General features: G+C 34.8%; 1 protein-coding gene across 1 annotated transcript in view; it reads right to left on the bottom strand.

Annotated features, from left to right (window-relative positions):
* Positions 1 to 26900, bottom strand: part of Metap1 (methionyl aminopeptidase 1) — a 70506-nt gene that overhangs the window by 10324 nt on the left and 33282 nt on the right. The window contains exons 3-10 of the mRNA XM_010640970.3: positions 21436 to 21487; positions 12699 to 12811; positions 11781 to 11841; positions 8109 to 8200; positions 7186 to 7269; positions 4287 to 4425; positions 2672 to 2803; positions 514 to 657 (exon numbers count right to left, since the gene is read on the bottom strand). Coding sequence (XP_010639272.2) covers positions 514 to 657; positions 2672 to 2803; positions 4287 to 4425; positions 7186 to 7269; positions 8109 to 8200; positions 11781 to 11841; positions 12699 to 12811; positions 21436 to 21487 — 817 coding nt within the window. The remainder of the gene's footprint in view (positions 1 to 513; positions 658 to 2671; positions 2804 to 4286; positions 4426 to 7185; positions 7270 to 8108; positions 8201 to 11780; positions 11842 to 12698; positions 12812 to 21435; positions 21488 to 26900) is intronic.

The raw sequence follows: 26900 nt of genomic DNA, 5'->3' as shown, positions 1-26900 counted from the left end.
GTTTTACACCAAAGCAATCAGAACAGTGATAGCTAGACCTGTGGCAGACTGTTGACTTTCACTTTTCTTGAGGATACTCAGGTAGATAACATCCCCAACCCTATTGCAGTAGATATAATCATGTCAGAGTTCCTGCCAATGAAAAACAAATGCAAACAACTCATGCCAACTCCAGGAGGGCTCACTACAAATACCCCAAATACACCCTTTCCAAGGTTTTTTCCTTCCTCTTGCACTACATACAGTCTGACGATGAGGTCAGCTCCCAAAGTGCCCTGGAAAGCCATAAGTTGAAGGTGACAGAGCCTGGGCCATATTTCCAGTGACTTGCCTTGGATTGTCATGTGAGCAATACCTGAACTTGTGTTTGAACAAAGGTATATTTTGGGGACCTATTTGTTGTAAGTAATAGATTAATGAATATAAAATAGTAGGTCTTATTAAATGTTTGAATAAATATTTATTGAATAAATTTATTGAATAGCATGTACCAAATCTTTGGTTAGTACTTACTGGCATAGTGGGGTACATTAGGAGCTGTATGAAAAAGCTTATGAATTCCATGCCCACAATAACTTCGTACAACTGAAAATCCATTTGCTTGAGCATGCTTCTGAATAATGTTTCCCAATTCTCTGTATCGAACACCAGGTTTCACTAAAAGAAAAAGAAGCAATTCATGACAAAGAGTAATAAATGACACTAAGAAATTAATATCTATGTCAAGAACCTTTATAAGTACTTTATGTCTTCATGCCTAAATTTACAGATGAGGAGACAAACCACAAAGAGGTTACACAGCCAGTAAATGGTGAAGGTCTAACTCAAAGCAGAAGTGCGTCAATTCTTCCTTTAACGCCAGAAGAGGAGGACACCTTGCAATATTATGGGAATGGAGACAAGCAACTTTTGCTTTCTCTAGAAACAGACATCAAATAGAAGGAAATATATATTGCTCTTTATGTTCTTCTCTAAAGTCAATATTCTATTCTATTCTGTTCTGTTCTATTCTACTGAACAGAAGAATTAAGAGAGGAAAGTGTACCAGGAGAAAAGGAATGTCCAAAAAGTAACCTGACTTGGTTCAAATTGCAGGGTGGTCTACTTCTGAAAAAATCACTTCCCCTGGGCTTTTTTTTTTTTTTTTTTGTACCAGGGATCAAACTCGGGTCCTTCTGCTTGCGAGGCAAGCGGCGGAACCACAGAGCTAAATTCCCAGCCCTCCCCTGGGCTTCTTTGTCCCCATAAAAATGGTTCTCTATTCGTAATTGTCTCTGCAACAGGTCCTACAGCACAGAAAGGTATTTTTCACTATATACTTACTATTTAATTTTTATGACTTTTAATACTGATATGACAGAACACAAAACAAAAGAAAGGCTTCTCACTGCTGTCAAGGCTGTCCTAGCACTTAAGATTTCAGGAAAGGAGCACTGTCTGACTCCTGACTCTTTGAATCAAGCCATGACTCTGGATGTCCTCTAACTCCTACCACCTTAGTATGATACCCAACCAGAGGTTCAGCTATAACACAGTTTCCCTATCCAATCAAATTTCTGCTTCAACAGCTTAAGGAGTTGTATTTTAACCAATATTTTAATTTCCTCTTAAACATAAGTTCCATATGGTTGACCTTTTTTGGCAGGAGGAGAGGGGCTTCTGATTTTGAAACCACTGAGTTTCAAATAATTTTATTTCATTCTTATCCAGAACGTTCTATCAGACCTGGTTTGGGGGACTGGGGACACACAATAAAGTCATACCCATTTTGAAGTATATAATAAAGAAAAATCCCCATTCAACAAAGCATTGCCAGGCCCCCCCAAAATGCCATTAATGCATACATTCAGAAATCCTACTCTAGAAAATCAATTTCAACAACTTTTCAAACTCTCTAGTGCTCTACACTAGGGTAAGGAACATATTAAAGGAGTATTTTTAAACTTTGGGGAAAAGGAGGTAAGAATGACATTTACAATGCTATGGACAGTGATTTCCGAAGTTCAAGGAAATTTTGATGCTATGAAATATATAATACATCTCCATTAAAAGAATTAGGTAGCTCTGTTTATGTTTACACATGCTAATATAGAAAGATTTATAAGATATTAGTTTTAAAAAACCAAATTACAGAACAGTACAAATACTACAATTCCATTTAACCTAATTAAACATATACACACAATTGTGTATGCCTTAAAGCTTAGGAGAAACTAAATATTAACAATGGATACCTCTAGAGAGAAGTGATATGTAAAGAAAAGAAGAAGCAAATATAAGAGGCTGCTTCCTTTTCCTCTTAAAAATCTTCTGACTTAATTTTCTCTAAAGAGAACACAATCCTAAACAACTCAAAATAAAAAAGAAGAAATAAAAACTGCACTGAAGAACTATCCACACACTCCTCATTTATCAGGCAAAGAAAGAGAAGATGAATCTCAGAAGACACAGGATAGGATACTGAGTGATCACTTCATCCTCCCTAGCCAAGGGATTCTAAGATCATCTTTAATCCCACTAATTGCAAAAACCCAAAGCTAACTCACAAGGCATAGGTGCACAGACAGAGGCAAAGCTGGCAGGCACAGAAAATATAGGGCAGTACAATGACAAGTTACTCACACCCATCAGCACAGAGCAGTGCCCATGGGTGCCCACCACCGAGACTGACCTGCATCAATAGCTTGCATCAGGCACTCATATGTCGTCTGTACTAGTTTCCGTGCTCCCTCATCCACATCTCCAACAAAAAATGTCTCATTCAGGTCCCCATGATAACCATTGCGGTAAAGAGTGATGTCCACTGCAAAAGAATATGCAAATATAAAGTCACTTGTTTTCACTTAAAAATAAAAGAGTAGATCTATTTCAAAAGAGAAAGTTTTTCCAACATGAGAGGATCAAGCAACTTAAAGGGGAAAAAAAAAATCTTCTGCGTTCAATCTATGCTTACCCCTGAACAGAAACTCCTTGAGGGTAATTCAACCACACTCACTGTGGAGCACAGGAATACGGACAGGCAACATGGGTGGTTTTACTAATTAGATCATGTGTAGCAGAGAAAAAGCTAAGCAGGATACAATTATCAAGATAAAAAACAAGAGTAATATTAAACCCAGGACTCTGCTACATTTTCAAATTAAATAAAAAATACTATTTTTACTTATTATATACATTGTATATGTAATAAAAATAAGGCCTATATGAAAAAACAGCACCTAGCATGGTGGTGCACTCTGGGAGGCTGAGGCAGAAGAATCCTAAATTCAAGTCTAGCCTGGGTAACTAAGCAATTTAGTGAGACTCATAAATCTAAAAATAGGAAATGAAAAGGTAGACGGACAGAAACAAAGGAAGAGGAAAAGGGGAAGGGAAGGGAAGGGAGGGGAGGACAGGACAAGGTGAAGGGTGGGGAAGGGAAAGAAGAAAAAAAAAGGAAAAGAAATAAAGGAGGGGGAAATAAAGGGTAGGAGAGGGGAAAAGGAAGAGGACTAGCCTCAAAACCCAAGGTACTCTAAACAAATACTGTAACTGAATTAATAACAACTGCAATAAAAATAGCTATCATATTACAATTAAATCTCTTCTATCACTCACAACAACCATCATAATTGGTTAACTGAGCAATTTGGGCTCATGCTTCCTAGACTTCCTCAGGAAGAGGAGACTAACTGCAACAATATTACAAAGGCCACCCAGGGGAGACTATGTCAATACTGTTTTTTAAAACTGATAGGAAAATACCATTGTAGCTTCTCCTTTACATTTGCAGCTCCTCCAAATAGCAGAGCACAGAGTTCTCAAAAGCAACTCCATGCAGGAAAGGCACATATATGAGAGTTGCACCTGACGTCTTAAGATCTTCATTTTTTTTTTTTTTGTACCGGGGATTGAACTTGGGACTTTGCACTTGCAGATCTTCATTTATTATTAAAGGTTACTATTAAATGATAAGAAAGCCTGCCCTGATCCCTTCAAAACTATTAGTGGGCTTAAAAAACAAAACTGCACTTACTTCACTTCATTGACATCTTTCACCTACTTACCATATAAGCTAAGCATTAAAGAAATACTGTATACCACTCCACACACATTATTCTTGATAGATCTTAAAAACACTGTGCACAAAATTATAAAAAAAATTCCACAGATTTTAGAATGATACTAAATTTTAAGTAGAAAAAAAGCATACATATAGGAATAAAGTCAAGAAAACTAAAGTCACTAACAGATTCCCAGGATTTTTCTTTGAAAATGGTGACAAAAACTGCATTCACATTTCTTACCATTAACAATATCTCCTTCTTGCAAAGGTCGTCTGTCTGGAATTCCATGGCAAATAACTTCATTCACTGAGGTACAACAAGACTTTGGGAAATTATAGTAATTCAGAGGAGAAGGATAGCAATTTCTTGCAATACATGCCTATAATAAAGAAAATGATTTTGAACATACAAAGGGGAAAACTTGATAAAATGAATTAGATTTTAAATCTGAAAAATGAAGATGTTACTATAAAGAACATTTAATATTTTATTTTAAAAAGAGCAGTATGTTTGGTTGATTGATTTCTGGGTGGGTGTGGGGGGGTTTGATTGATTTCTGGGTGGGTGTGGGGGGGTTTGATTGATTTCTGGGTGGGTGGGTGCGTGGGTGGGTGGGTGTGTGTGTGTGTGTGTTTCTCTCCAGATGGGGTTTCATTAAGCTGCTTTACAACTCATGGACTTAAACAGACCCTGCAGCCTTAGCCTCCCTAACAGCTGGGACACAGGCTGGTATGACTGCAGCTAGCTGGGAGGTATAATCTTAAAAAGTACCCAGCTGGGTTTACGCCAGGTTTACGCCAGTCAGATACAGTATATGTAAACCAGTTTCTCTGCTTTATTTGTCCTTTTCTTTTTTTCCCCAGGTACTGGGAATCAAACTCAGGACCTTGCGCTTATAGCACTACTGAGCTAAATCCTCAGCTCCCTGGTTTTTATTTTGAGTCAAGGACTCACTAAGTTACTAAATTGCCCAGGCTGTAACTGGACTTGCCATCCTCCTGCCCAAGAGTGCTGAAATTAAAGACAGGGACCATCATACCTAGCTAAAAAGGCGCTTTTTGCAGGGTGAGGGCGTACCAGGGATCAAACTTGGGTCCTTATACTTGAGAGGCAAGCAGTGGGACCACTGAGCTAAATCCCCGGCACTAAACAGGCTGATGTAACTATAATTCCTTACATAAAAAATAAGTATCTCTATGACCAAAAAATGAATACTATCATAATTAATAAATTATACACTCTCTGAGACATCTTAAGCACTGTATTCAGTGCAGCAACAAAAACATTCTGGCCTGTGTAACAAGACTTACTTTACTTGGACGTTTTATATAGATGGTAAATCACAGCATACATTCTCTTTCTATACTGTCACACAATCTTCAGGCTTCTAATGGTTGCATACAATATCATTTGTGGACTGTATCATAATAGCAATTCCACTATTACTGAATATCTAAATTAATCTGAAGTTTTATCAGTAACAAAAATCTTAGAGCCAATAACTACAATTCTGTAGCTTTTCCCTTATTTACAGATATGCTCATACTTTTTGAATAGTATAAATAGCAATTTAGAAGACACAGAATCAAAATGTCTTTACTGAAAAATGCCAACTCTGTCACTAACAAGTCTCATAACCTTAATTGGTATCTTTCTTCCTCAGTTTCCTTATCTATAAACTGGTATGATACTACTAGCACTTACCTCAAGAGAGTGTTAGTGTGATTAAATGAATTCATGTGAAAGATACATTAGAGAGCACCTGGCCAGAGAAAGCACTCAAAATGCTTACTACACACTGGACACACTGGGGTATCATGTAACAACACCCAAAAACCAAGATTTAAAAGTTCTGAATTGAAAAATGTATAAGCATTTTTATAATTTAACATACTGTCAAATTCTCTCAGACATACTATGTCTATCCCCAGTTGTAATACCATTATCATGCAAGAATACCAGTTTCATCCTTGCCACACAAACTCTACCAGAACAGGTTTAATCTGTTTTCTATGTCATAATTACCTACTGAACAACTTAGTCATATAACATGAAAACTCATCTAAAGTCTTAAGATCTCTTTTATTTTATTTTTTTATTTTTTGGTACCGGGGATTGAACTCAGGTCCTTGCGCTTGCAAGGCAGGCCACCAAACTGCTGAGCTAAATCCCCGGCCCTTTTATTTTATTTTTTAAAAAAGATATTATATTTACTATAAATATGTATGTTTATGGCCTTGTAGATATAAAAGAAACAAGATTTCCTACTAATCTAGCTTCAGATATCACACTCCATTTCAGAATAATGTTTGTAGTAGCATAATGTATTTAAAGCACTGATAAAATTAATCATTTTATAAAAGTGCAACTGAAATGCTGCCATTTCAAAAATAAGATATTCCTGGGCTCGGGATTTGGGTCAGTGGTGCTGTCACCTGCCTTGCAAGCACAAGGTCCCAACTTTGATCCCAGGTACCAAAAAATAAAAACATGTTTTTTGTAATCCTAGCACTCTGGGAAGCTGAGACAGAAGGACTACAAGTACAAGGACAGCCTAGGGCATTTAGTGAGACGCTGTCTTAAACAGGCTTGGGATATAGCTCAGTGAGAAGGCCCTGGTATCAGTCCTTAGATCAATAAAAAATGAAAACATAAGCTCATCTCAGAGATTAGCATCACAGATATACTGGTTCCTCAGTATATGTAGGGGATTAGTTCCAGGACTACCCTTGAACATCAATACCTGTTGATGCTCAAGACCCTTACATAAAACAGTATAGTGTTTGCATGAGCTATACACATCTACCTAGATACTTTAATCATCTCTATGCTACTTATAATGCTAACACAATGTAAATGCTATTCTGTATTGTTTAGGGAATGAGAAGAGAATTATACATGTTCAGTGTAGGTGTAATTTTTTCCCCCAAAATACTTTCAACTTTCAGTTGGGTGACTCCATGGATGGATGCTCACAAACCAGAAGGCAAGACTGTATGTAAAGATGAGAATAACTATTGCTGAATATGTTCTATATTTGAAATACGTCTTTAGCTTAACCATATTATTCAGACATTCAGAATTTAAACACTTGCAATAATGTGAAAATTTTTCCAAAGTAAAATAGTAAAGTTCTTACTAAGTGTACAGCATGATCTATTTCTTCAGTAGTTACACCTGGTTTAACCATCCCAGCAGCAATATCCAGAACTTCTCTAGCAAGCTATAAAAGAGGAACACTGCACATGTGAAAACAAACAAACAAAAACCAGGAATCTGTACCCTTTGTATCACCTTAGATTTTGCAGAAAGTTAGTAACATGAACTTTCCATTCTACATTGTTATAAAAAATGTTAATATACAAGTTTACATAAGAAGTAGGTTAAAGTTTATTTACTAAGATTTCTCTGTGAAAATGTACATTAAATTTAAGCAATTATCAACTGATAAAGGCAGTCTTCTCACATTTCTATAATAAAGAATACAGGGAAATAAAAGATACATGAATTTTCTCAAAGAATCATTACAAATAAAAGGAATATAAAGTTATACAGATTATCAAAAAAATCAGCATCAAGTTACTTTTAAAGTGCTGCATAAAACCTTAAGAATCACATCTAAATGAACACTATCAATGAGTCATTTATTTTTCCTTTAAAAAATGTAACTTCATGTAATTAATACCAACCACTACTAGCATGCTTGTATTTTGCTGTAAGACCTTTGGTTGAATCTTGTATGAGCCTTAACCCTTGTCCTATGTTATTATACTGGTGAAAATAAAATGACAAAATGTCATTAAAAATCTGGTTCTATAGCAAAAGGTAAAGGAAACAAACTTGGCAACCAAATATTTATTACCTAACTAATTTCCAAATGGGCTATTTAAGTAAAAAGCAACTGCTAGACCAAATTATATATTAACAATAGCTAAATGAAATGTATGGCTAGTTAGTCTTACATTGTAATACTGGATACATTTATAGATCATCGAATCATTGACTTCCTTTGTTATGTACTGCTTAATCATGCCATACCCACAAGAAAAGAATTACTCTTACCCTACATACAAGTTGCATTCCTTCTATATCTTCAGATGAGAGTAACTTAATTTGAGAAGTACCTTTAAGAGCCTGTTCAGATTCAGACATCCCTGGAAGGGAAAAATCAGTAAGTAAAACTGAAACAAATGGAAAGATACAGAATTTATTAGAATAATTATATCCTTGATGGTATAACAGTCAAGGCTTCCTGTCTCACACAATGCTGTTTCATATTTGGGGGAGGTCCAGGTTAGTTTATTTATAAAATATTTTCAATATGAATAGGAAATGTGCTAAACAAGTTTAAGGAAGAATTCTAAAGGACAAATTTTAAGATCTACTGGTATTAGAAATCAATGATTTACAGCGTACATACATATTATATGCGAGGTATAATAATAAGCTCCGTAACTGACTTATAAATTGTTTTCACAATTATTTCATGAAGCACCTTTATATCAACAATTAATGTATCACTTAGTATACTATTTTCTGAAACAGGAATTTAAGTCAATTATTTTCATACTACAGTTTATGATCTTTTAGTGGGCAAAATATATTTTTTAATTAATTTATTGGCATATAATGTGCACATTCATAATAGGGAATCTGTACCTCTACATGATATTTCTTGATTCCTTTATTTCCCACACCCCCCATCCTTCTTCACCTATTTACAAAAGACTTACTTACATTTTTTCTTTCTGTTCTTTTCCTTTCCTTCCCTCCCTCTCCCTACTTCTTCCCTTTCCCATTTGAACATTTTTTAAAAGTAAAAAGGGAACAGATATTATTAGATTGTATTATACAAACCAAGACTAGTGCTACTATAAAATGTATACAGACACACACACATATTCACAGGTCATGTCGTAAAACCCATTTCTCACTCTGGGTCATGGAAGTTTGAAAAACATTACCCTAGTAATCTGCACTAATAAAATTGGTCTAATTCAAGTTTCATATACATTTAAAAGAAAGTGTATACCAACTATTTCAAAATATGAAAAAATAATATACTAAATCATTAACTAATCTTGTTTATAAGCACTGGTGGAAAAATTCCAAATGAAATACTACCAAACAGAATGAAAAACAACAACAAAAAGAAATCATGATTTAGGTAAGATTCATACCAGAAGGCAGGGATAGTTCAATATTAACAAATTTGTTAATCAAATTTATCATAGATCAAAGAAAAATAAATGACTATTTAGAAAGACACATAGGATACCATGGCTAGCTACTACCTTAGTATGACAAATATTAACCTCAAACCAAGAAGCAACAGAATAATCACTATCAGCACTATTATTTAACACTGTTCTATCAATACTAATAGATGGAACAAATAAAAAGAAATAGACAAAATTAGAAAGGACGAAATCTTAATGCATATATTCCTAGAACATGAGAGCCATCTGATGACTAGAAATAGAAATCAAGTTAGCAAAGTATAACAAAATATATCAAAATCAATACTTTCCTATATACAATGAGCTAAACAAAATACAGAAGATAATATCCATTAAAATAGCTAAACAATAAAATACCCAGAATAAATATAACAATATCTACAAGAAGAAAAATCTGAAAACACTGCTCAAAGACATGAAAAGGCATCTAAATAAAATAGAAAAATGCCCCCTGTCCTTGGATGGGAAGACTCCGTATTGTTAAGTTACCAATTCTTCCAAGATTAATGTATATATTTAATATTATCCCCCCACCAAAAATGCCAAGAGGATATTTCTGGGAACAAACACAAGCTGATTATAAATTTTACATGGAAAAACATACTGGAGTAGCCAGAAAAATTATGAAAAAGAAGAAAGGTGGGGACAACAAACTTTACCAAATATTAAAACATTAGTGGTATATAATTACAAAAATGGGTTAGTGAAACAGAAAAGAATCAAAATATATACCCAAAGATATGTGAGGATTTAGTGTAATTATATAGGTTGCATTTCAAATCAGTAATACAGGTTGCATTTTACTACTTAAGAATGTTGAAAGTTTGCCACAAATTTAATGACAAATGTAAATGGTCACTTGGGAAAAAACATTTTAAACACATATATCAAAGGATTTTCTATAACATAGAAAGAATATCTACAAATCAACTTGGAAGAAAACTAATAATCTAAGAGTAGGGATAAGAATTTGAACAGTGTAAAAGAAAAGATAAATTACTTTCAACATATGAAAAGATGTTCAACATTACTCGTAACTTTAAAAATTCAGGGCCAGGGCTCAATGGTGCTGCCACCTGCCTTGCAAGCGCAAGGTAGTGAGTTTGATGCCTGATACCAAAACACAAAACAAAAACAGAAAAAGAAAAAAAAAATAACAAGAAGAAGAAATCTAATAATAAAAATGCAAATTAAAATAGCAACAAAATACCATTTTTCATCTTCCAGATTAGCAAAAAAAAAAAAAAAAAAAAAAAAAAATCCATTTTTACATCTACAAAAAAAAAAAAAAAAAAAAAAAAAAAAAAAAAAGTTTAACAACACAAAATGTTGGGGAAGATGTAAGAGATAAGAGATCCCCATATATTAATGAGAGTAACAACTGCTAAACAGCTCTGAAATTTTTAACATCTTTCAAAATCAAAAAACATATGCAATCCTTTGATGTATACCACATCAGGCAATTAACCTATAGAAATACTCATACAAAGACAGAAATACCTGACTAGTTACTACAAACTGGAAGAAGCAAAATCTGGAAATAATATCAACATTCATTAGAAGGTGCCTGGTTTAATAAATTATGATATAACTATATAATAAAATAATCCAATTACTAAAATGAAGAAAGTGACTATATGTGCTCATGCAGAATATTTCCAAGATATATTAATATATCAAGACAGCAAAGTGAAAAGGTACATGTGGTATTTTTTTTGTGCACAAATGGGCAAGGAGTCTAATGTATATACACAAATTATCTCTGGACATTTCAAAAAACTGATCATAGTGACTGTCTCTAAGGAGTAGGACTTACTTTTCATTTATATTCAGATTAAAGAATAACATGTCCTCAACAGTTTTTTATTCTTCCAACTGTATTTTCCTTTCATTTATCTGCAACAATGGGTTTGACTAAATGTTAAAGTTATGTATAGAACTTAATATGATTCTCCATATCTTAAAGACAGTATAACTTATCTCAGAAATACTGAAAGTGTTAAATGGAGTGACATGCAAAGAACTTAGCACATAGTTAAGCAAAAATATACATCAGTTACTATTACAGAATCAGCAGCACCCTCATTATTACCACCATTATCGTCACAACTATACACTATTTTTGTTATCACTACAGTCCATTCTTTAGTTAGGCATTCCAATTAGGCCTCCATAATCTACTTTTGCCTTAATTTAGGAGGACATGTCAAAATTAAAACATTTTTATCTAAAAATTGATAATATCACAAAATATAGTATTATTCAAAATGTAATCTTTAGCAGCTAAATAAACAAGGTTTTTAGAACTGGACAGATTTCTAATAGGGGAAATAATCTTTAATTCTCTTAAATGCTCTAAAATGGCTTGAAAAAGCAATGTTTACATTTATTAGAAGTCCAGCAGTAAACATTTCTATAAGAAAATTACTCCTTCCATTTGCAGTAATCATCAAGCCCACAATGAAAAGTGAAGAACCAACATATCAGAACTTACCTAAGGGATGATCAGCATAATCTGGTCTTTGAATGTAACTGGGAACTGGCCTTGTTGGCATCTGAAAACATTGAAACAATTTAAACCTATTAACTAGTAAAAAAAATAAAACAGGAAAAATTAAAAAGCTCAAGTAAAAGTTTTTAAATGAAAATAGTTTGAGGTGACACAAAAATATCAAAGCAGATATTTATTTCATTAAAATTAAGCCTTACTTTCCTAGTGCTTATACCACCCCTTTAAGAGGTTTAAGAAAAGCCATCAGTGACTTTAGATTAGCTATACACCACAAGGTGCCAGTATTGTTCCAAAAAACACTGGCAAATTGACACCAAGGATGTAATAATGTCTCAAATAAAATATATACCACAATGTTCCTATTCATTATCTCTGGGAAGGAGAATTAAAGAGACTTTCTTAAGAATTTCATGTTTTTTTCAAAATTTTAAGAAGAAAATCATCAGTAAAGAGAATTCAAATATTTAAGGATAATAATCAGATTACAACTTCATTGAATTCCTATTAAAACTCAGCAAAGAATACTAGAAATGACAGGAGTGGCCAAAAACGGCAGTTATGAGGTAAGGCACAAATATTACATTTTAAAAATTTAGAAAATAATACACACTACCGTCAGAAAGAAAATAACTATTGTACTTTACCTCATTCTTTTAAAAATACTAATAAAGCTTTAATTCTTTCATTGAAAATTTTCTCTACTTCTTCCATGACAGTTAATTATCCTAACTAGCTCCCAAATAATGCACTGTAAGAGCTAAAGAGCTAGAGTGCAAGTTCTTTTGTGAACATACTCCTGTTCCATGGTTCACCATTAGAATATAAATTGCAATTATCACTTATACTAAACTCAAAACTGATTTTTTTAAATGCTAAGTTCTTATGACCTGACTTACTCACCAGTGGATAATGTGGTCTCAGTTTACCAGTATATCGATACCCTGCCCAAGGATCAGTGTTAATATCACCTTCAACGGTCCAGGAAGATACTTCTTGCTTTGCCTTTTCATCCTCTGGGAAACAGATGAATGAAGAGATGTGAGTGAAACAAAAAGGGGAAAACAACATGCTCCAGTGACAGAGCAGCAGACTTTTATTCTTACTTATTTAAATATAAAGCCACACCAGACACAAGAATCCAGCACATTTCCACCCTAAACTAACAAAGCTATTACTTTACTGCTACAGTGTTATAATTTCTCTTAGAAGATCCAAATGTCTTAGAAGAAAAAGAAACATTATGGGAACAGCTCATAGAAATGCTTCTCTCAGTGCATTCTCTCTTCAATTTCAATTTATATGAAGTTCATGTCAAAATATGAAATATGAGCCCTAGCAAAAAAAACTCAACCGGAATTAGATGTAACAAATGAATGTTATGCTTTTATTAAAAGAAGAGATCCTAAATTACCTCAAAGCAAACTTAAAATCAAAACTAATTTCCTGCTTAGCAGTTGAATGGCTTTTAAGTCAATATTTCAAATTGCTTTAAAAGCTTTTATGACCATATTTTTCTCTTTTTAGAAGGGGATATAAGAAGAAAAGGAGAAAAGGGAAAAAATAATCTGTTGAAAGTTACTGCAAACTCAAAGAGAATTTAATTACATACATATTATTATTTTAGCTATTAATACATAATAATTGTGCTTACTGAGATACACCTAAGAATCTTTTTCAAAAAAGCAAGCCCTGTATGGTACAATTTCAGCACACCAGCTGTACCTACTACCTCTTCCTTATTCATTCAAGTCCCTACTGAAGCAAGTATAAATCCACAAACCGCCCAGTGCACACAGTTCTTTTATTACCATAGCTTATGTTTTATTTTTTAATACTAGGGATCAAACTCGGGACCTTGCAATTGCAAAGCAGTCATGGTGCCACTAAGCTAAATCCCCAGCCTTTTAAATTTTTTTTTCAGCTTTAATTGAGTTTATTGTCCATAGGTTTTGAAATGCAGGATTCAAACTAACTTTAGATATATGAGAAAAATAAAATCTCTTAACCTATTCAAAATATAGAATGGTAAGGTCCTGGGTTCAATCCTCAGCATGACCAAAAGAAAGCTGCTTAAATGGAGTCATATGATTTTAAACTAGAAAGGCTATCAGAGAAAATCTAATCCACTTATTTAATAGATGAGGAATTAAGGTGACATGTATTATGTGGCCATGATCCAAGAAGGCCAGTTTCCAATCCAATGAACATGTGGACACCTCCATACTAAAAGGACACTGAAGCACACAACTGATAAGAATGCAAGAATATAGCCAATCTATTACTTTGGAAGAGAATATATCTGTACCATCACATACAAGTAAAAGAAAAAAAAAAAGAGATTCTACTGTTACTGAATTTTAAATATCTTTATCCCCTCTGTAGTTGAAGAAAATCACTGTGAATGTTATTGTCAATACAAAAACTCTTATCCCAGGACAAAAACAGACTCCCATCCATTGCCAATAGGTTCATTATAGAAAATTGTTCAAAATGCCTACTTTAGCTATGAATCACATGAAGAAATTCTGCCTTAAACACAAATTTCGAGAATAACTTTCTCCTGAAATCTAGGGCAGAAAAGCAATCAAATTCAGGCTTTTGCTTTAACATATTCCTGGAGAGAAAGAAAAGAAGTAAAATCTTTCATGGCTTTCTGTTGATCTGCATTCCTTCCCTTCCATAATCTATTTGCAAAAGAAAATTGAAAGCGGGGCTGGGAATTTAAGCTCAGTGATGTCGACACCTGCTTCACAAGTGCAAGGTCCAGAGTTCCATTCGCAGTATCAAAAAAAATTAAAAAGAGAGCAAGAGGGGGGAAAAAAAGCAAAGAAAATTGAAAACAGATCTGGAACACACACAATAACCCAAAAGCTAGCTACAAAGTTGAAATCCGTCAGGTTCTTTTCTAATCTTTAGGTATAATTAGTTCATGAAAATTTACACTTGAAAGGTGAGCCCTAAATGCTAGACATATAACAGATATCTAATGTATCTGACGTGAGGTGAGGTTGGTAGTAAAACTGGTCTTTTTAAATAACTGTGAAAGCATGAGACATTATAAGCAAGCATCTGTAAGCTCTCTTTCATATACCACAAAACAATACGCCCAGGTTAGATACAGGCCATGTCAAAGAGTCAGAATTCCTCAGATCTTGATTCATGCAAAGTCTGGCCCAAAGAATATCATACCCAGGCTTTATTCTTTAAAAGCTTTCTCCAGCTATGTAAGATAACTGTACACATCTAAACTTTGCCTGGGACAGGATTTTCTAAACTGATGTATGAGTAACACATTATCTAGGATAGAATAAAATAATAGTGAAAATAGAAGTGCCACAACATTTATAGATCACATTAAAAGTAAACTACAAAAAAAAAAAAAAAAAAAAACCCCAAAAATTTAAAAAAAAAAAAAAAAAAAAAACAAAAAAAAAAAAAAAAAAAAAAAGTAGAAAGGAGAACCACGCCTGCTCGCGACCCAGCCGCCATTGCTCAAGCACCGGGAGGTAGGCTGGGCTCCATCCACCTCGGGAAGAACCACGTTTGCTCCCGACCCAGCCGCCATTGCTCAAGCTCCAGGAAGGTAGCCGCGTGGGTGCCACTGAACCTCCATAAGCCCCCCCCCCCCCCCTAGCGGCCCAAGGTCAGTCAGCGTCATGGGGTTCAGCCATCAGCTAACTGAGATCAGGGGTCTTGCATCCTCGCTCTTTCTGAGCCATTAAATGGTAAATACACTATATTGAAATTTTGTTCACTACAGACATGTTCTGGACTGCTTCTTGATTTCAATTTAATTCAAATGATTTAAGGGTCATAGACTAGTGACTACCACAGGTGGTCAGTGTCCAAGTTGTGCTTGATTTTAATGTGTTGCTGATGGTATCAGTTGGGATAAAGCATTGTGGGTTGATTTGATGAGCTATTTCTCTGATGTTATGAAGATGAGAATGTCTGTGGGTCGTTAGAGACACAGAAGCTAGGGTGCAACTATATCAGGAAGATATGGGTGATAATCCAGAAATTAAACCAAGGAGAGTCCGACAACAAAAATTAAAATGAGAAAACACTTAAGCAAGACACAAGGACAAACTTCCAGTTTACCAACGGCAAACAGCAGGGCAAATGAGGATGAAAAGGCTGATAGTGAACCACCAGGACACCCTGAATTCAAAGCACAGGAAGTAACAAAACAGATCAATCAGGCTCTAGAAAAATTCAAAACAGAAATAATTTCCCAGATAACCATAGAGATAGTGAGCAAAATGGAAGTCATGATTCGAGACTCCAGAGCAGAAACTGACAAAAAAAATAGATGAGCTCAGGACCATGATAGAAGCCATGAAGGCCCAGCATAAGAAAGAAATGGAAAAAATAAACACCCAACATAGGAAAGAAATGGAATCCATAAAACAGATTCAAACAGATATCCAGGAAATTAAACACTCTATTGAAAGTGTACGCAACAGAATAAAAGAATGCGAAGATAGGCTCTCAGATATAGAAGATAAGATTGCAGTCAGTGACTGTGAAAAGAGAGGTCTCTGATAAACAGTAAGAGATCATGAGAAATCGATCCAACAACTCCTAGATGATGCAAAGAAGAATAACATAAGACTGATAGGAATACATGAAGTAGCAGGAGAAAATAAAAATGACTTTAAAGAGCTGTTCACAGAATTAATGACAGAAAACTTCCCAAACAGAGGGGAAGAATTTGACATTCAGATAATAACTGAGGCATATAGGACCCCAACTAGCTACAATCAAAAAAATCTACACCTAGACATATAATAATCAAGATCCCAGAAACCCAATCGAAGAACAAAATACTACAAGCAGTAAGAGAAAAGAAACAAATCACATACAAAGGAAAGCCCATCAAAAAATCACAGCAGACTTTTCAACACAAACCCTTGGGGCAAGGAGAGCCTGGAATGAGATATTTCAAGTACTAAAAGAGAACAACCTCCAACCTAGACTGATGTATCCAGCAAAACTCTCTTTCAAAATGGATGGGGAAATAAGACACTTCCACGACAAAGAACACCTGAGAAACTACATGAATACCAAACCAGCACTACAAGCAATTCTAAACAAGATCCTAGAAAAAGACAATGAAGGCAACAACACCATGAGGCCCAACAGAGCAAATCAAATAGGCAAGGCAAGAAATTAAAAGGAGAAGGGAAAAAAGTAAAAAGAGTCAACAAAAGGCCAATAACATGTCAATAATAAGTCAGTACATATCAGTTATAACCAGCAATGTCAATGGCCTCAACTCACCAATCAAGAGAAATAGACTGGCAAAATGGAATAAGAAGCAAAATCCAACAATATGTTGTATACAAGAAACACACCTAGTGCAAAAAGAAGCCCATAGACTGACAGTGAAAAGATAGAAAACAATTCTCCATGTGACACGAGCCCAGAAAAAAATAGGGGTAGCAATCTTATTTGCAGACAAAGGAAATTTTAAACCAAAACTGAATCTAGTATTATTGATGTAGGACGGTACTGTATCATACCTCTACGAATGTAAAATATCTAGTACCTGCTTTATGATACATAGTAGGGACCGTACTTTATCAGAGCTACATTTAATGATACTACTCTAGAATGTTCTCTTTCCAGATGATGATTAAGAGGCTAATAGAAAAAATGGTGCCAGGTACCACAACAGCAACAGAACTTTGCTGTTGTCTGGATATTATTCTTTTTTTTGTTTTTTTTTTTAATGGAATGTGCTGAATGTCTATAATTTTGTTCAGATGACTGCAGAACCTGGAAAAGCTGTTGCTGCTATTGATGCATAACATACTATTATTAGTCTTTTTATATACATATATATATTGAATTTTGGGAAACTTTAACAGTACTGCCAACTTTGGAAAATGTCATCCCAATTTACTGTGTTGAGTTGGCATTGTACAGAAATGGACAACCATATTGGTCTAGAAATGTTAATTATTTTTTTTTTTTCCCATGTGTACAGGGGTAACACATCGTACTAAATATGTAAGGTCATATCTACGTGGGTTTGATTACAGAAACTAATAAAGTATTCTCTAAATAATGAAAAAAAGAATAAGATAAGACTATAAGAGCGAGAAGCAATTTAAATATGTTCAGGGACCATTTTCATCTCCAGAATTAAGGATTATTTTAATGTTACATCATTGCCTTTTCTCTTTTACTTTCCTTTTTAGTTTTATTTTAGGATTCCCTATTTTTAATGTTCATACAGAGATTTCTTTAACTGAAATACCGAATAGTTTCTTTGGTGTGAAAAACTATAATAGTACACAGGATCCTAATGAGATAATTAATAATGTGAAATAGGAAGTAAAGGGCTAAAGGTGTAGGGAAAGTGGGAAGGGTGGGGGAAAGGTAATAAGGGAGAGGAAAAAAATATGAGAAACTGAAAAATGGAAATAAAGTGTTTGTAAATGGGGAGGGGAGGAGAGGGTGAAGGGAGGGCAGGGACAGGGGGAAAAAAATGAGAATCAAGACCTATTATGTAAAGGTACAGAATCCCAATGATGAATGCAATTGTATTGTATACCTAGATTGTACCAATAAACTCAATAAAAAGGAAAAAAAAAAGTAAACTACTAAAAAAAATAAAAGTAAACTACTTTATGTGTACTCTGCCAGAAGATACAGTGTAGGGCAGACGCACCCAGATATCACCATTATATGCCTTTAATTAAGGCATTACACTCTGACTGATCTTCACTATGATAAATTATATTCATGAGTCATTTATTTAACTTATATTTGAAATTTTCCCAAGATCTATACAAAATATTGAGCTTCCATAATTAAGAAAACTCCAGGCCTTGTTAAATTCCATCAAACATTTTTAAAGAGTTAACAAATTTCTTCCAGAAGAGGAGTAAAAATTTCCAGAAAACTAATTTCTTCCAGAAAAAAGAGCAAATGTTTTCCATTTTATGAGACTAGAATTTCTCTAGTGTCAAAACCAAAGGTATTAAAAAGCAAATTATGGACCAATAGCCCACACAAACAAATATAAATAGAGTATTTTTAATCAGATCAATATATACTACACTTATTTTAAAGGCTGAGGATATCACCCTCATGATGAGAACTGCTCACCCAAAGTACCATCTGTCAATATACCCAATATCTTCCTTGCCCAACACTTTTTCCATATGCTTTTCTCAATACTCTTCTAAGCTATGGAGATCATTCTTCCTTATAGTATTCCCTTTTCTAGGACTGTCACTCAAAACACTGTTTTGGGGGTAGTTTGTTAGATGTGAAAGATTTAGCTCTGGCCAGGTGAGAGCACTCTAACCAATGGAACCCACAGGGATTGAGGGCATTTGGCTCACACACTAAAGAAAATCACCCCCCCATCGCTTCTCAGCCTTTTGGCTAAGATCAAGTGTAAAGAAAATCACCCCAAAAGATCTAAGAGGACACTACCAAAAGACAGCACTCTACTAAGCACCGAAAGTATAACAAACTCCAAATAACTTAGGTCCAATGCTACAATAATTAGACGTATTTACATAAAGAATACCTGCTATGTTATTACCTTGTCATATAGATAAAAATAAAATAATTATTTCTGCCCTTAGAAATCCAGGGCAGTTGGCAATCAGTAAAACTTGGAAAAAGCCCAATTGCCCATCAACTGGAGACTCAAGAAATAAAATGTGCTTTTTTTAATAAAATGGAGTACTACTCGGACATAAAGAAAGAGAAACTAGAGACATTTATAGCTACTGGACGCACACTGAGGCCATACTCTTAAGTAAAATAAACAAGACACAGAATTAATAGAAAACAGAATTAATATGAGAAAATGAAAACATGGAAACAAAGACTTTGTAAATAGGGAGAGGTGGAGGGGCTGAAGGAAGGGCAGGGGAATGGGGAGAAAATAAGAACCAAGATAGATGCTGCCTGCCTTGCAAGCACAAGGGCCTGAGTTCATTCCTTGGTACCAGAAAAAAATAAAAAAATTTTTAAAAGGAACCAAAATAGATTATGTAAAGGTATAAATTTCCAATGATGAATGTCATATTGTATACTTAAAATGTACCAATAAAACTAATTAATTTTTAAAAAAAGAAATCCAGTACTTGCAAAACAGGTACACTTCAGGGAGTTGGCAAACTTAAAAACACCTGTTCTAAGGTATTTTATTAATATTCTATTTAACTTCAACCCCTTATACTTCCCTATGCTTTAATTCCCTAAGTATAAAAAACAAACTGGCTCAGAACTCTGCAAGATACTTACCATTTTACAAGGTGTGAAATATACACAAGAATAATGTTATATGATTTTATTTAAATCTACCTCCATACTTTGAGGTGAAAATAAAAATCAACAACACCTGTCTTTTTACACTTTCACTTATTCACTTATCATCTTCATTCTAACCATATTTTCTCCCACAACAACCTACCACTTTTATTAAATGTAGACATCATTTTATATAATACAATCACAGAAAATATTATCTTTTAAAATTTTTTATTTCCTTCTCTTCCAAAGGTGGTTCGATGTCATGACCTCAGATTTGTTTTCGTAAAACAATCTACTGAACCTCCTTAAATCAACTTACCAAGATCAGCAAGTTAAAGCAGAAACAGTTAAATACAAATAACCCTGTGCTGCCTGCCAAGCTTATGTCCATCAGAATAGCAATGATATAAAATCACCTATCAATGCCCGGGAACTTGTGATAAGCCATACAGCCACACTAATGACATAAATTCGCAGGATGAGCAGCAGCAATAGCTAAGAACCAGTTGATAGTTTCACTATGTGGCATCAAAAAAATTTCAGAAAAGAAAATTAAATATTAGACTGTGGATAATAACATTAAGGTACCAAAAAGCAAAGTATATTCATCCCTCGGTATCCCAGGGGACAGGTTTCTGAATCTTCCTAGGATGCTCAAGTCACTTTTATAAAATGGCATGCTGGGCCAGGGATTTAGCTTAGCGGTTCGGTGGCCTGCCTTGCAAGTGCAAGGACTCGAGTTCAATCCCTGGTACCAAAAGAAAAAAAGTTTAAAATGGCATGCTTCTGCACATAACCTATGCACATCTCCCCATGTACTTAAACTCATCTCTAATATAATGTAAAAGCTATGTAAACAGCTACATACTGTACATGTTCAAAATAGATGAAAATTTCTTTTCAAATGTTTGACCTACAGTTACTGTGCTCGAATCCACAGATATAGAATCCACAGATGCAGAATCTGAGGATACAAAAGGCTGACTATAATATAATTTTGAGTAGGAAAAAAATACAAATTAAAAGCTAAACAAAAAAAGGTGGGGATCTGGCAAAATGAAGTCAAAGAGCTCATGTGCCCACTGCTTACAACATGAAAACACTTCTAACAAAGACACGAGGGTGGCAAAAGATTAAGACACTATCAGGTACCAGTCAATCAAGACCCATCTAGCCTAGCAAAGATCTCAAGTTTTAATGTTAAATATGTGAAACAATGCAAAGGTATTATTAAGAATAAAATAACTTTAGGATCATATTCTCAGAACATTCAAATATACACTTTCAGAACTACAAGAATTTCTGTCTTCTAGCACAAAAGCAGAGGACAAATATTTTAAGTGATTTTACTTACTTGCTTTCTTATGTAGTAACTTGTGAATAGCCCAACTTCCTTTAAAACATTCCTAAAAGAGCAAACAAGGAAATTAGTGCCAGATCTTTCTTAATTAGGAAAGGTATACATAATACACTGATTACAAATTTTATTTGCAACAACTAAAATTTATGGATCTGCAAATTAAGTATCTAGAAAAAGCTTAAGAAATGATACCTATTCAACATTTCTGTTCAAAAACAATCTAAACTTCACTTCAAATAAGCAAGTAAATTTAGCCTATAATTAAATAGTCATGGTATTTCAATTTTATCTCACCAAATTATGAAGTATGTGAAAAGATCCACTAGCCAATTAATCACACATTGGAAAAAGAATTACAAGAAAATGTTTAAAAATTATTCCATTATTTATAGTATGGTATCAATTAAATCAACCATCTAACCAGTTACCACAGCTCCTACATGTCCGCAGACAGTACGCCCTGCAGAGGAAGAGACTATTTGTCAAAATTTACCACTACCACCCAGACTCAAACAGGGTACTTGGGTCATGGTGGGATTTCAGTACTGTTCAATGACTGATCAGAATGGATTAACTAGAAAGACAAAACTTCTCACTAAGGAAAATGTGTTCATATAACATTTAAGTTACTAGTAATATGTAATAAATTGTGAAAATAAACTCAATAATAAATTGAATTCAGTAAGTAACTCAAGTAATTAGAAAAGGAATTCAAATAGACATAGATCTTTCTACTTTGATTTTTATAATCTTTGCTTCAAAGAGTTCCATTCCTTAATAATTCAAAATACTAAGAAAATTTACAAATTCCTACAAATGTTTTATCTTTGAAAGCATAAAAGACATAAATAAGAAAAAAAATAGAAAATTATCATTAAGATAGTAGTATTCAAACCACATTTCACAAGTGACACTAAGGCTGCCCTCCCTAACAGTTTATGCAAGGACCACTGGAGAGTTAGTTTTCCACCCACCCACCCCCACTCAGGGCCAAGATAATTCATTTATTCCCTTTTACTCTTCTGGATTCCCCCACAACTTTCCAGTAAAGTAAGAAAACCCAGGTCATACCTATGCCTTTCCACTACTACAACCTACATTGACTTCAAAAGTATAAAAAAGTATCTAAAACTTTAAAGATGTTTCAGTTTTGAAGCTATAAATGAGCTCAGACTTTGGGGAGGGGTGGGAAGGTTGGTAGGCAGAATAGTAGCAGTTCAAAGATGTCCACATCCATATCTCTGGAAACTGTAAATGTGCAATATATATGACCAGGGAGATTTAAGGTAATATCACTTAGGAAGAAGATTATTTCCCTCTTTTTTTAGATAAGGGTGCTTAAAGGATAGAAGAGGGAGGCAGAAATAAAGAAACGTGTAATGATAGCAGCAAGACCAAAGAGATGTCACATTATTGGCCTTGAAGATGGAAAAGGTAGCTATGAGCCAAGGAACGTGCACAGCTCTAGAAACTGAGAAGGACAAAGAAATGAATTTCCCCTAGTTCCAGAGAGGAACACAAATTGGAAAGAGTTGTTTTTAGCTTTGAGCCCTGCAAATTTCTAACCCACCAAAATATAAGAAAATGTATGTGTGTTGTTTTTAACCATCAAGTTTGTCATAATTTGTTATGGCAGCCACAGAAAACTAAAACAGGAGATAAAAATAAGAGTTTATCCCTGTTGTCAAACTACAAAAAATGCTCACAACTGGAAAAAAACAAATAAACAAACAAACAAAGTTTTTTCTTGTTACAAAAACCTGGTAGAAAAACAATTAATGTATTCTACCTGAGCTGCTGATCCACTCGGGCTAGTGTTTCTGATTTTCTGTTTCAAATCCCAGTCTCCCAAGCCTGGAACCCCTGTCCTATACACATGGGATCCCAGAGTTTCTGTGGATGTTAATATCATAGCACCCACTTTCCTGTTTATGGACTGACTTAAGACTGACCTTACCTAAGAAAGAAGCCTGGAGAAAGAGAGAAAAGGAAGAGAGAAATGGCCCATTTCCAGGTATTATTGATACTCAGGGATGTGGCCATGGAGTTCTCTCAGGAGTGGGAATGCCTGAACCCTGCTCAGAGGACTTTACATATGGAGGGGATGTTGAAGAATTATAGGAACCCGGACTCCCTGGCAAGAATCTTTCTCATGTTTGGAGTACTGTCTCTATTTTGGAGCAATGAAAATAGTCCTGGACTGTGGAGAATGAAGTGAAAATACAATCAGATACTTCTGTGATATATACTGTCAAGAAATTATCATCAGAAAAGGATCTTTAAAAAGGAGAATCCAAGCACTGATGTTGAAAAGACATGAAGGAAATGATGTGGAAGGCAAGTTCAACAAAATGCACAGGAGTTTGAGTCAGTGGGGATATCATGAAAAAATTACAAAGCACTGATTATGACTCATAAAAATCCCACTGGTACAAAAGATGAACCACATTACAAACTGCGGAATAATATCTCTTCAAAGCAGAATGCCGCTGTAAGGAAAAGTATCTATTAATATTATAAACAGAAGTCAAATATGAAATATGTATTAAAACAAAAAATAAAATACCCTGTGCAAGAAACAAGTACATGAAATGTTTGTAAGACTGGAGTAAGTTCTCAGCCAAACTTGAGAAACGTGAAACTGAAGGAAAAATTTATGAATGTAATCATAGTAAGAAGTTTATCAGTAAGCATTGTTCCTCTGCTACACCACTTCAAAGAATTCCTTCTTGGGTGAACAACAAAGTTTCTAACAAATACAGGAAATTCTTTATATATCCTTCATTGTTCATACAACACCAGAAAACACACATTAGAGAAAAACCTTACAAATACACCCGCGGAAGGCTTTTGAAGAAAGCTCAAAACTTACTATTCATCAGATAATTCATTCTTTTTTCCCACTTTGTACCTGCCTCACCACATGGCTTTGGAGTATAAAACATCTTTGAAAAGTGGGGTATGCTGGCAACTCACTTTCTGGTCCCCCTTCTGTCTCTCTCAGAAGCTTCCTTTCCCTCAATAAATTTTTCTTACTCTTTAAAAAAAAAAAGGGGCATGGGCTGGGGATTTAGCTCAGTGGTTCCACCACCTGCCTGGCAAGCACAAGGAACCCAATTCGATCCAGGTACCAAAAAACAAACAAACAAAAACAGGGCAGGCTCAGGTCATAACCATGTTTTCTCCTCTCTGCTCCTATCCCAAATGACTCATTTAAGAGAACAAAAAAGTTTACAAGTTTACATATCAATTTAAATTTAAAAGGGCAAATGTAGAAACTATCAGAGAAGCAGAGCAAAAGAAGCATTTAAAATGTTACAAAAATAAGCACCTCCATCCAATTTTTTTAACATTACAGAAGAAAAATACTGCCTGCATTTACTATGCACAACTCGTGATCCATAAATACAACTCAAAATCCACATGCTTTTCTAAAATATACTCAATTTCAAAACTAAAACTAAACAGTAGTTACAATCATAGACTCAAGTCTGATTATTATATTTATTTGGTCACTTATTAGCTAGAAGGAAAAATCTTAATTATGTTCCTTCACTGTAATATTGGAAAACAACTGTATGTGTAGTCCAGGTAGTGTACTCAAGGTAGCTCAGTGGTAGAGTTCCTACCGTATGTGAAGCTCTGGATTTGACCTCCAACACTGCAAAATAAACTAATTAACAACTAGGGATAGAACTCAGGGCCTTTCAGATGCCAGCAACAGTTCTACCACTGAGTTATACTCCCAGCTCCCAATTACATTATATTTAGAAACAATTTAAATTTTAAATCTGAAAAGATGGTGCTCCTAAGATATGTATTTGTAATACGTGTCAACCCTTACCAAATTTTTGAACTATGAAAACTGAAGTACTATTTATTACCCACTTAGCGATCACTGTGGGATTTCTATCAGACCAGCTTCCACTGATTAGGTAACCTGTGCACTGGAGAAAGAGATACAAGAGCTAGCAGAATCAAAGTATGAAAGCAAATGAGCTCCATGACCTACTCACAGACACAGACCATCCCAAAGAAGCAAAGCTCAAGGTGTTTTTAGCACAGTCTATGACCAATCTCTGGCAGATATAAAAGCAACCCTTCACACAGGTGCGCATATATATATCATTCTTTATGGCTGAATAGTATTCCATTTTATAGAAAAACTGCATCTTTTTAAAATTTTTTTAAATTTTAAATTGAATTTATTGGTACATTCTAGGTAGATAGTACAGTTACATTCATTACTGGGATCTTATACCTCTACATGCCAGGTCTTGGTTCTCATTTTTTTCCCCTTGTTCCCACCCTCCCTTCACCCCCTTACATATTCTTAAAAAACATTAAGCAGAGACGTCAGTGACCATAAATTGCAAATAAAACAGACAGACATAAATTGCAAACAAAACAGATTTGGTCCAACCATACAATTTGAACAGAATGCATGGATCAACTAAAGGATCTGAAATAGTGGCGGTCAGATAAAGGATGGCCAAATTCAAATACTGCTGACATGGTGATGATGAGATTAACCATTTCCCCTGCTTTGAAACCCCATGGACAATGTTAGATGAGCATCAGGGGACAAACAGTACTCCTGGAGAAGCCTTCTAATTCTGGTTCACAAACAGGAAAAGAGTGCAGAAATCTAACTTCCTTTTCTCTCTCACATCTCAACCTCCACACAATCCTGAGGTGGCAACCCCCAAAGGCTTACTTGACAAAATTCTGAGGGATGGCCATTTTCTTCTCTGATCATGTATGCTGCATGATCCAGGGAAGAAGAGCCAAATCCCTCTCTTTCTGCCTGTGATTCAGCACCACATGTGGGCTCAGTCATGGTAGGATGCAGCAATTCAGGTAAGTGAAAATAGAGCTTTCTGGCCACAGTACCAAAAAGAGGATTTCCAAGGAGCCAGATAGTTCTAAGGAGGAGCTCCACACAGCAGCCCCATGAACTGTTCTGACAGACTCTCATTCCAATTTCTGCTTCAGCACTAGGATAGATCTGAAGAGTACTGGGAAAGCTCTGAAAACAACTGATACTTGAACCACAGTCTACAGAACTTGTAGTCTTAATACAATCAGGTTAGTAGCCTGCTAAAACAGCAGTGTCCAAAGAATTTGTTATTAACAGTGTCCAAAGAATTTGTATCTATATCTAGATTTGTATCTATATCTATATCAAACCTATATGCCGTAATAGAATCAGGCCAGGGATGTAGCTCAATGGTCTGAGCCTGCTTGGCAAGCACGAAGTCTTGATTTTGATTCCTGATACTAGGGTAAAGAGGAACCCTCTCATAATACAGTCATCCCCTGGTACATGTAGATGATTCAAAGACACTTCAAATGTATGGATACTGAAGTCCCTTATAAAATGGCACAGTATTTACACCTTCCCATTTACTTTCAATAATCTCTAGATTAGTTACACTTTTTTTTTTTTTTTTTTTTTT

The sequence above is a fragment of the Fukomys damarensis genome, unplaced genomic scaffold, assembly GCF_012274545.1.
Source record: "Fukomys damarensis isolate Sample0158 unplaced genomic scaffold, DMR_v1.0_HiC HiC_scaffold_32, whole genome shotgun sequence".
NCBI classification, from domain to species: domain Eukaryota; kingdom Metazoa; phylum Chordata; class Mammalia; order Rodentia; family Bathyergidae; genus Fukomys; species Fukomys damarensis.
Note: the sequence above shows the minus strand (reverse complement) of the source record. Positions and strands in the feature narration are given on the sequence as shown.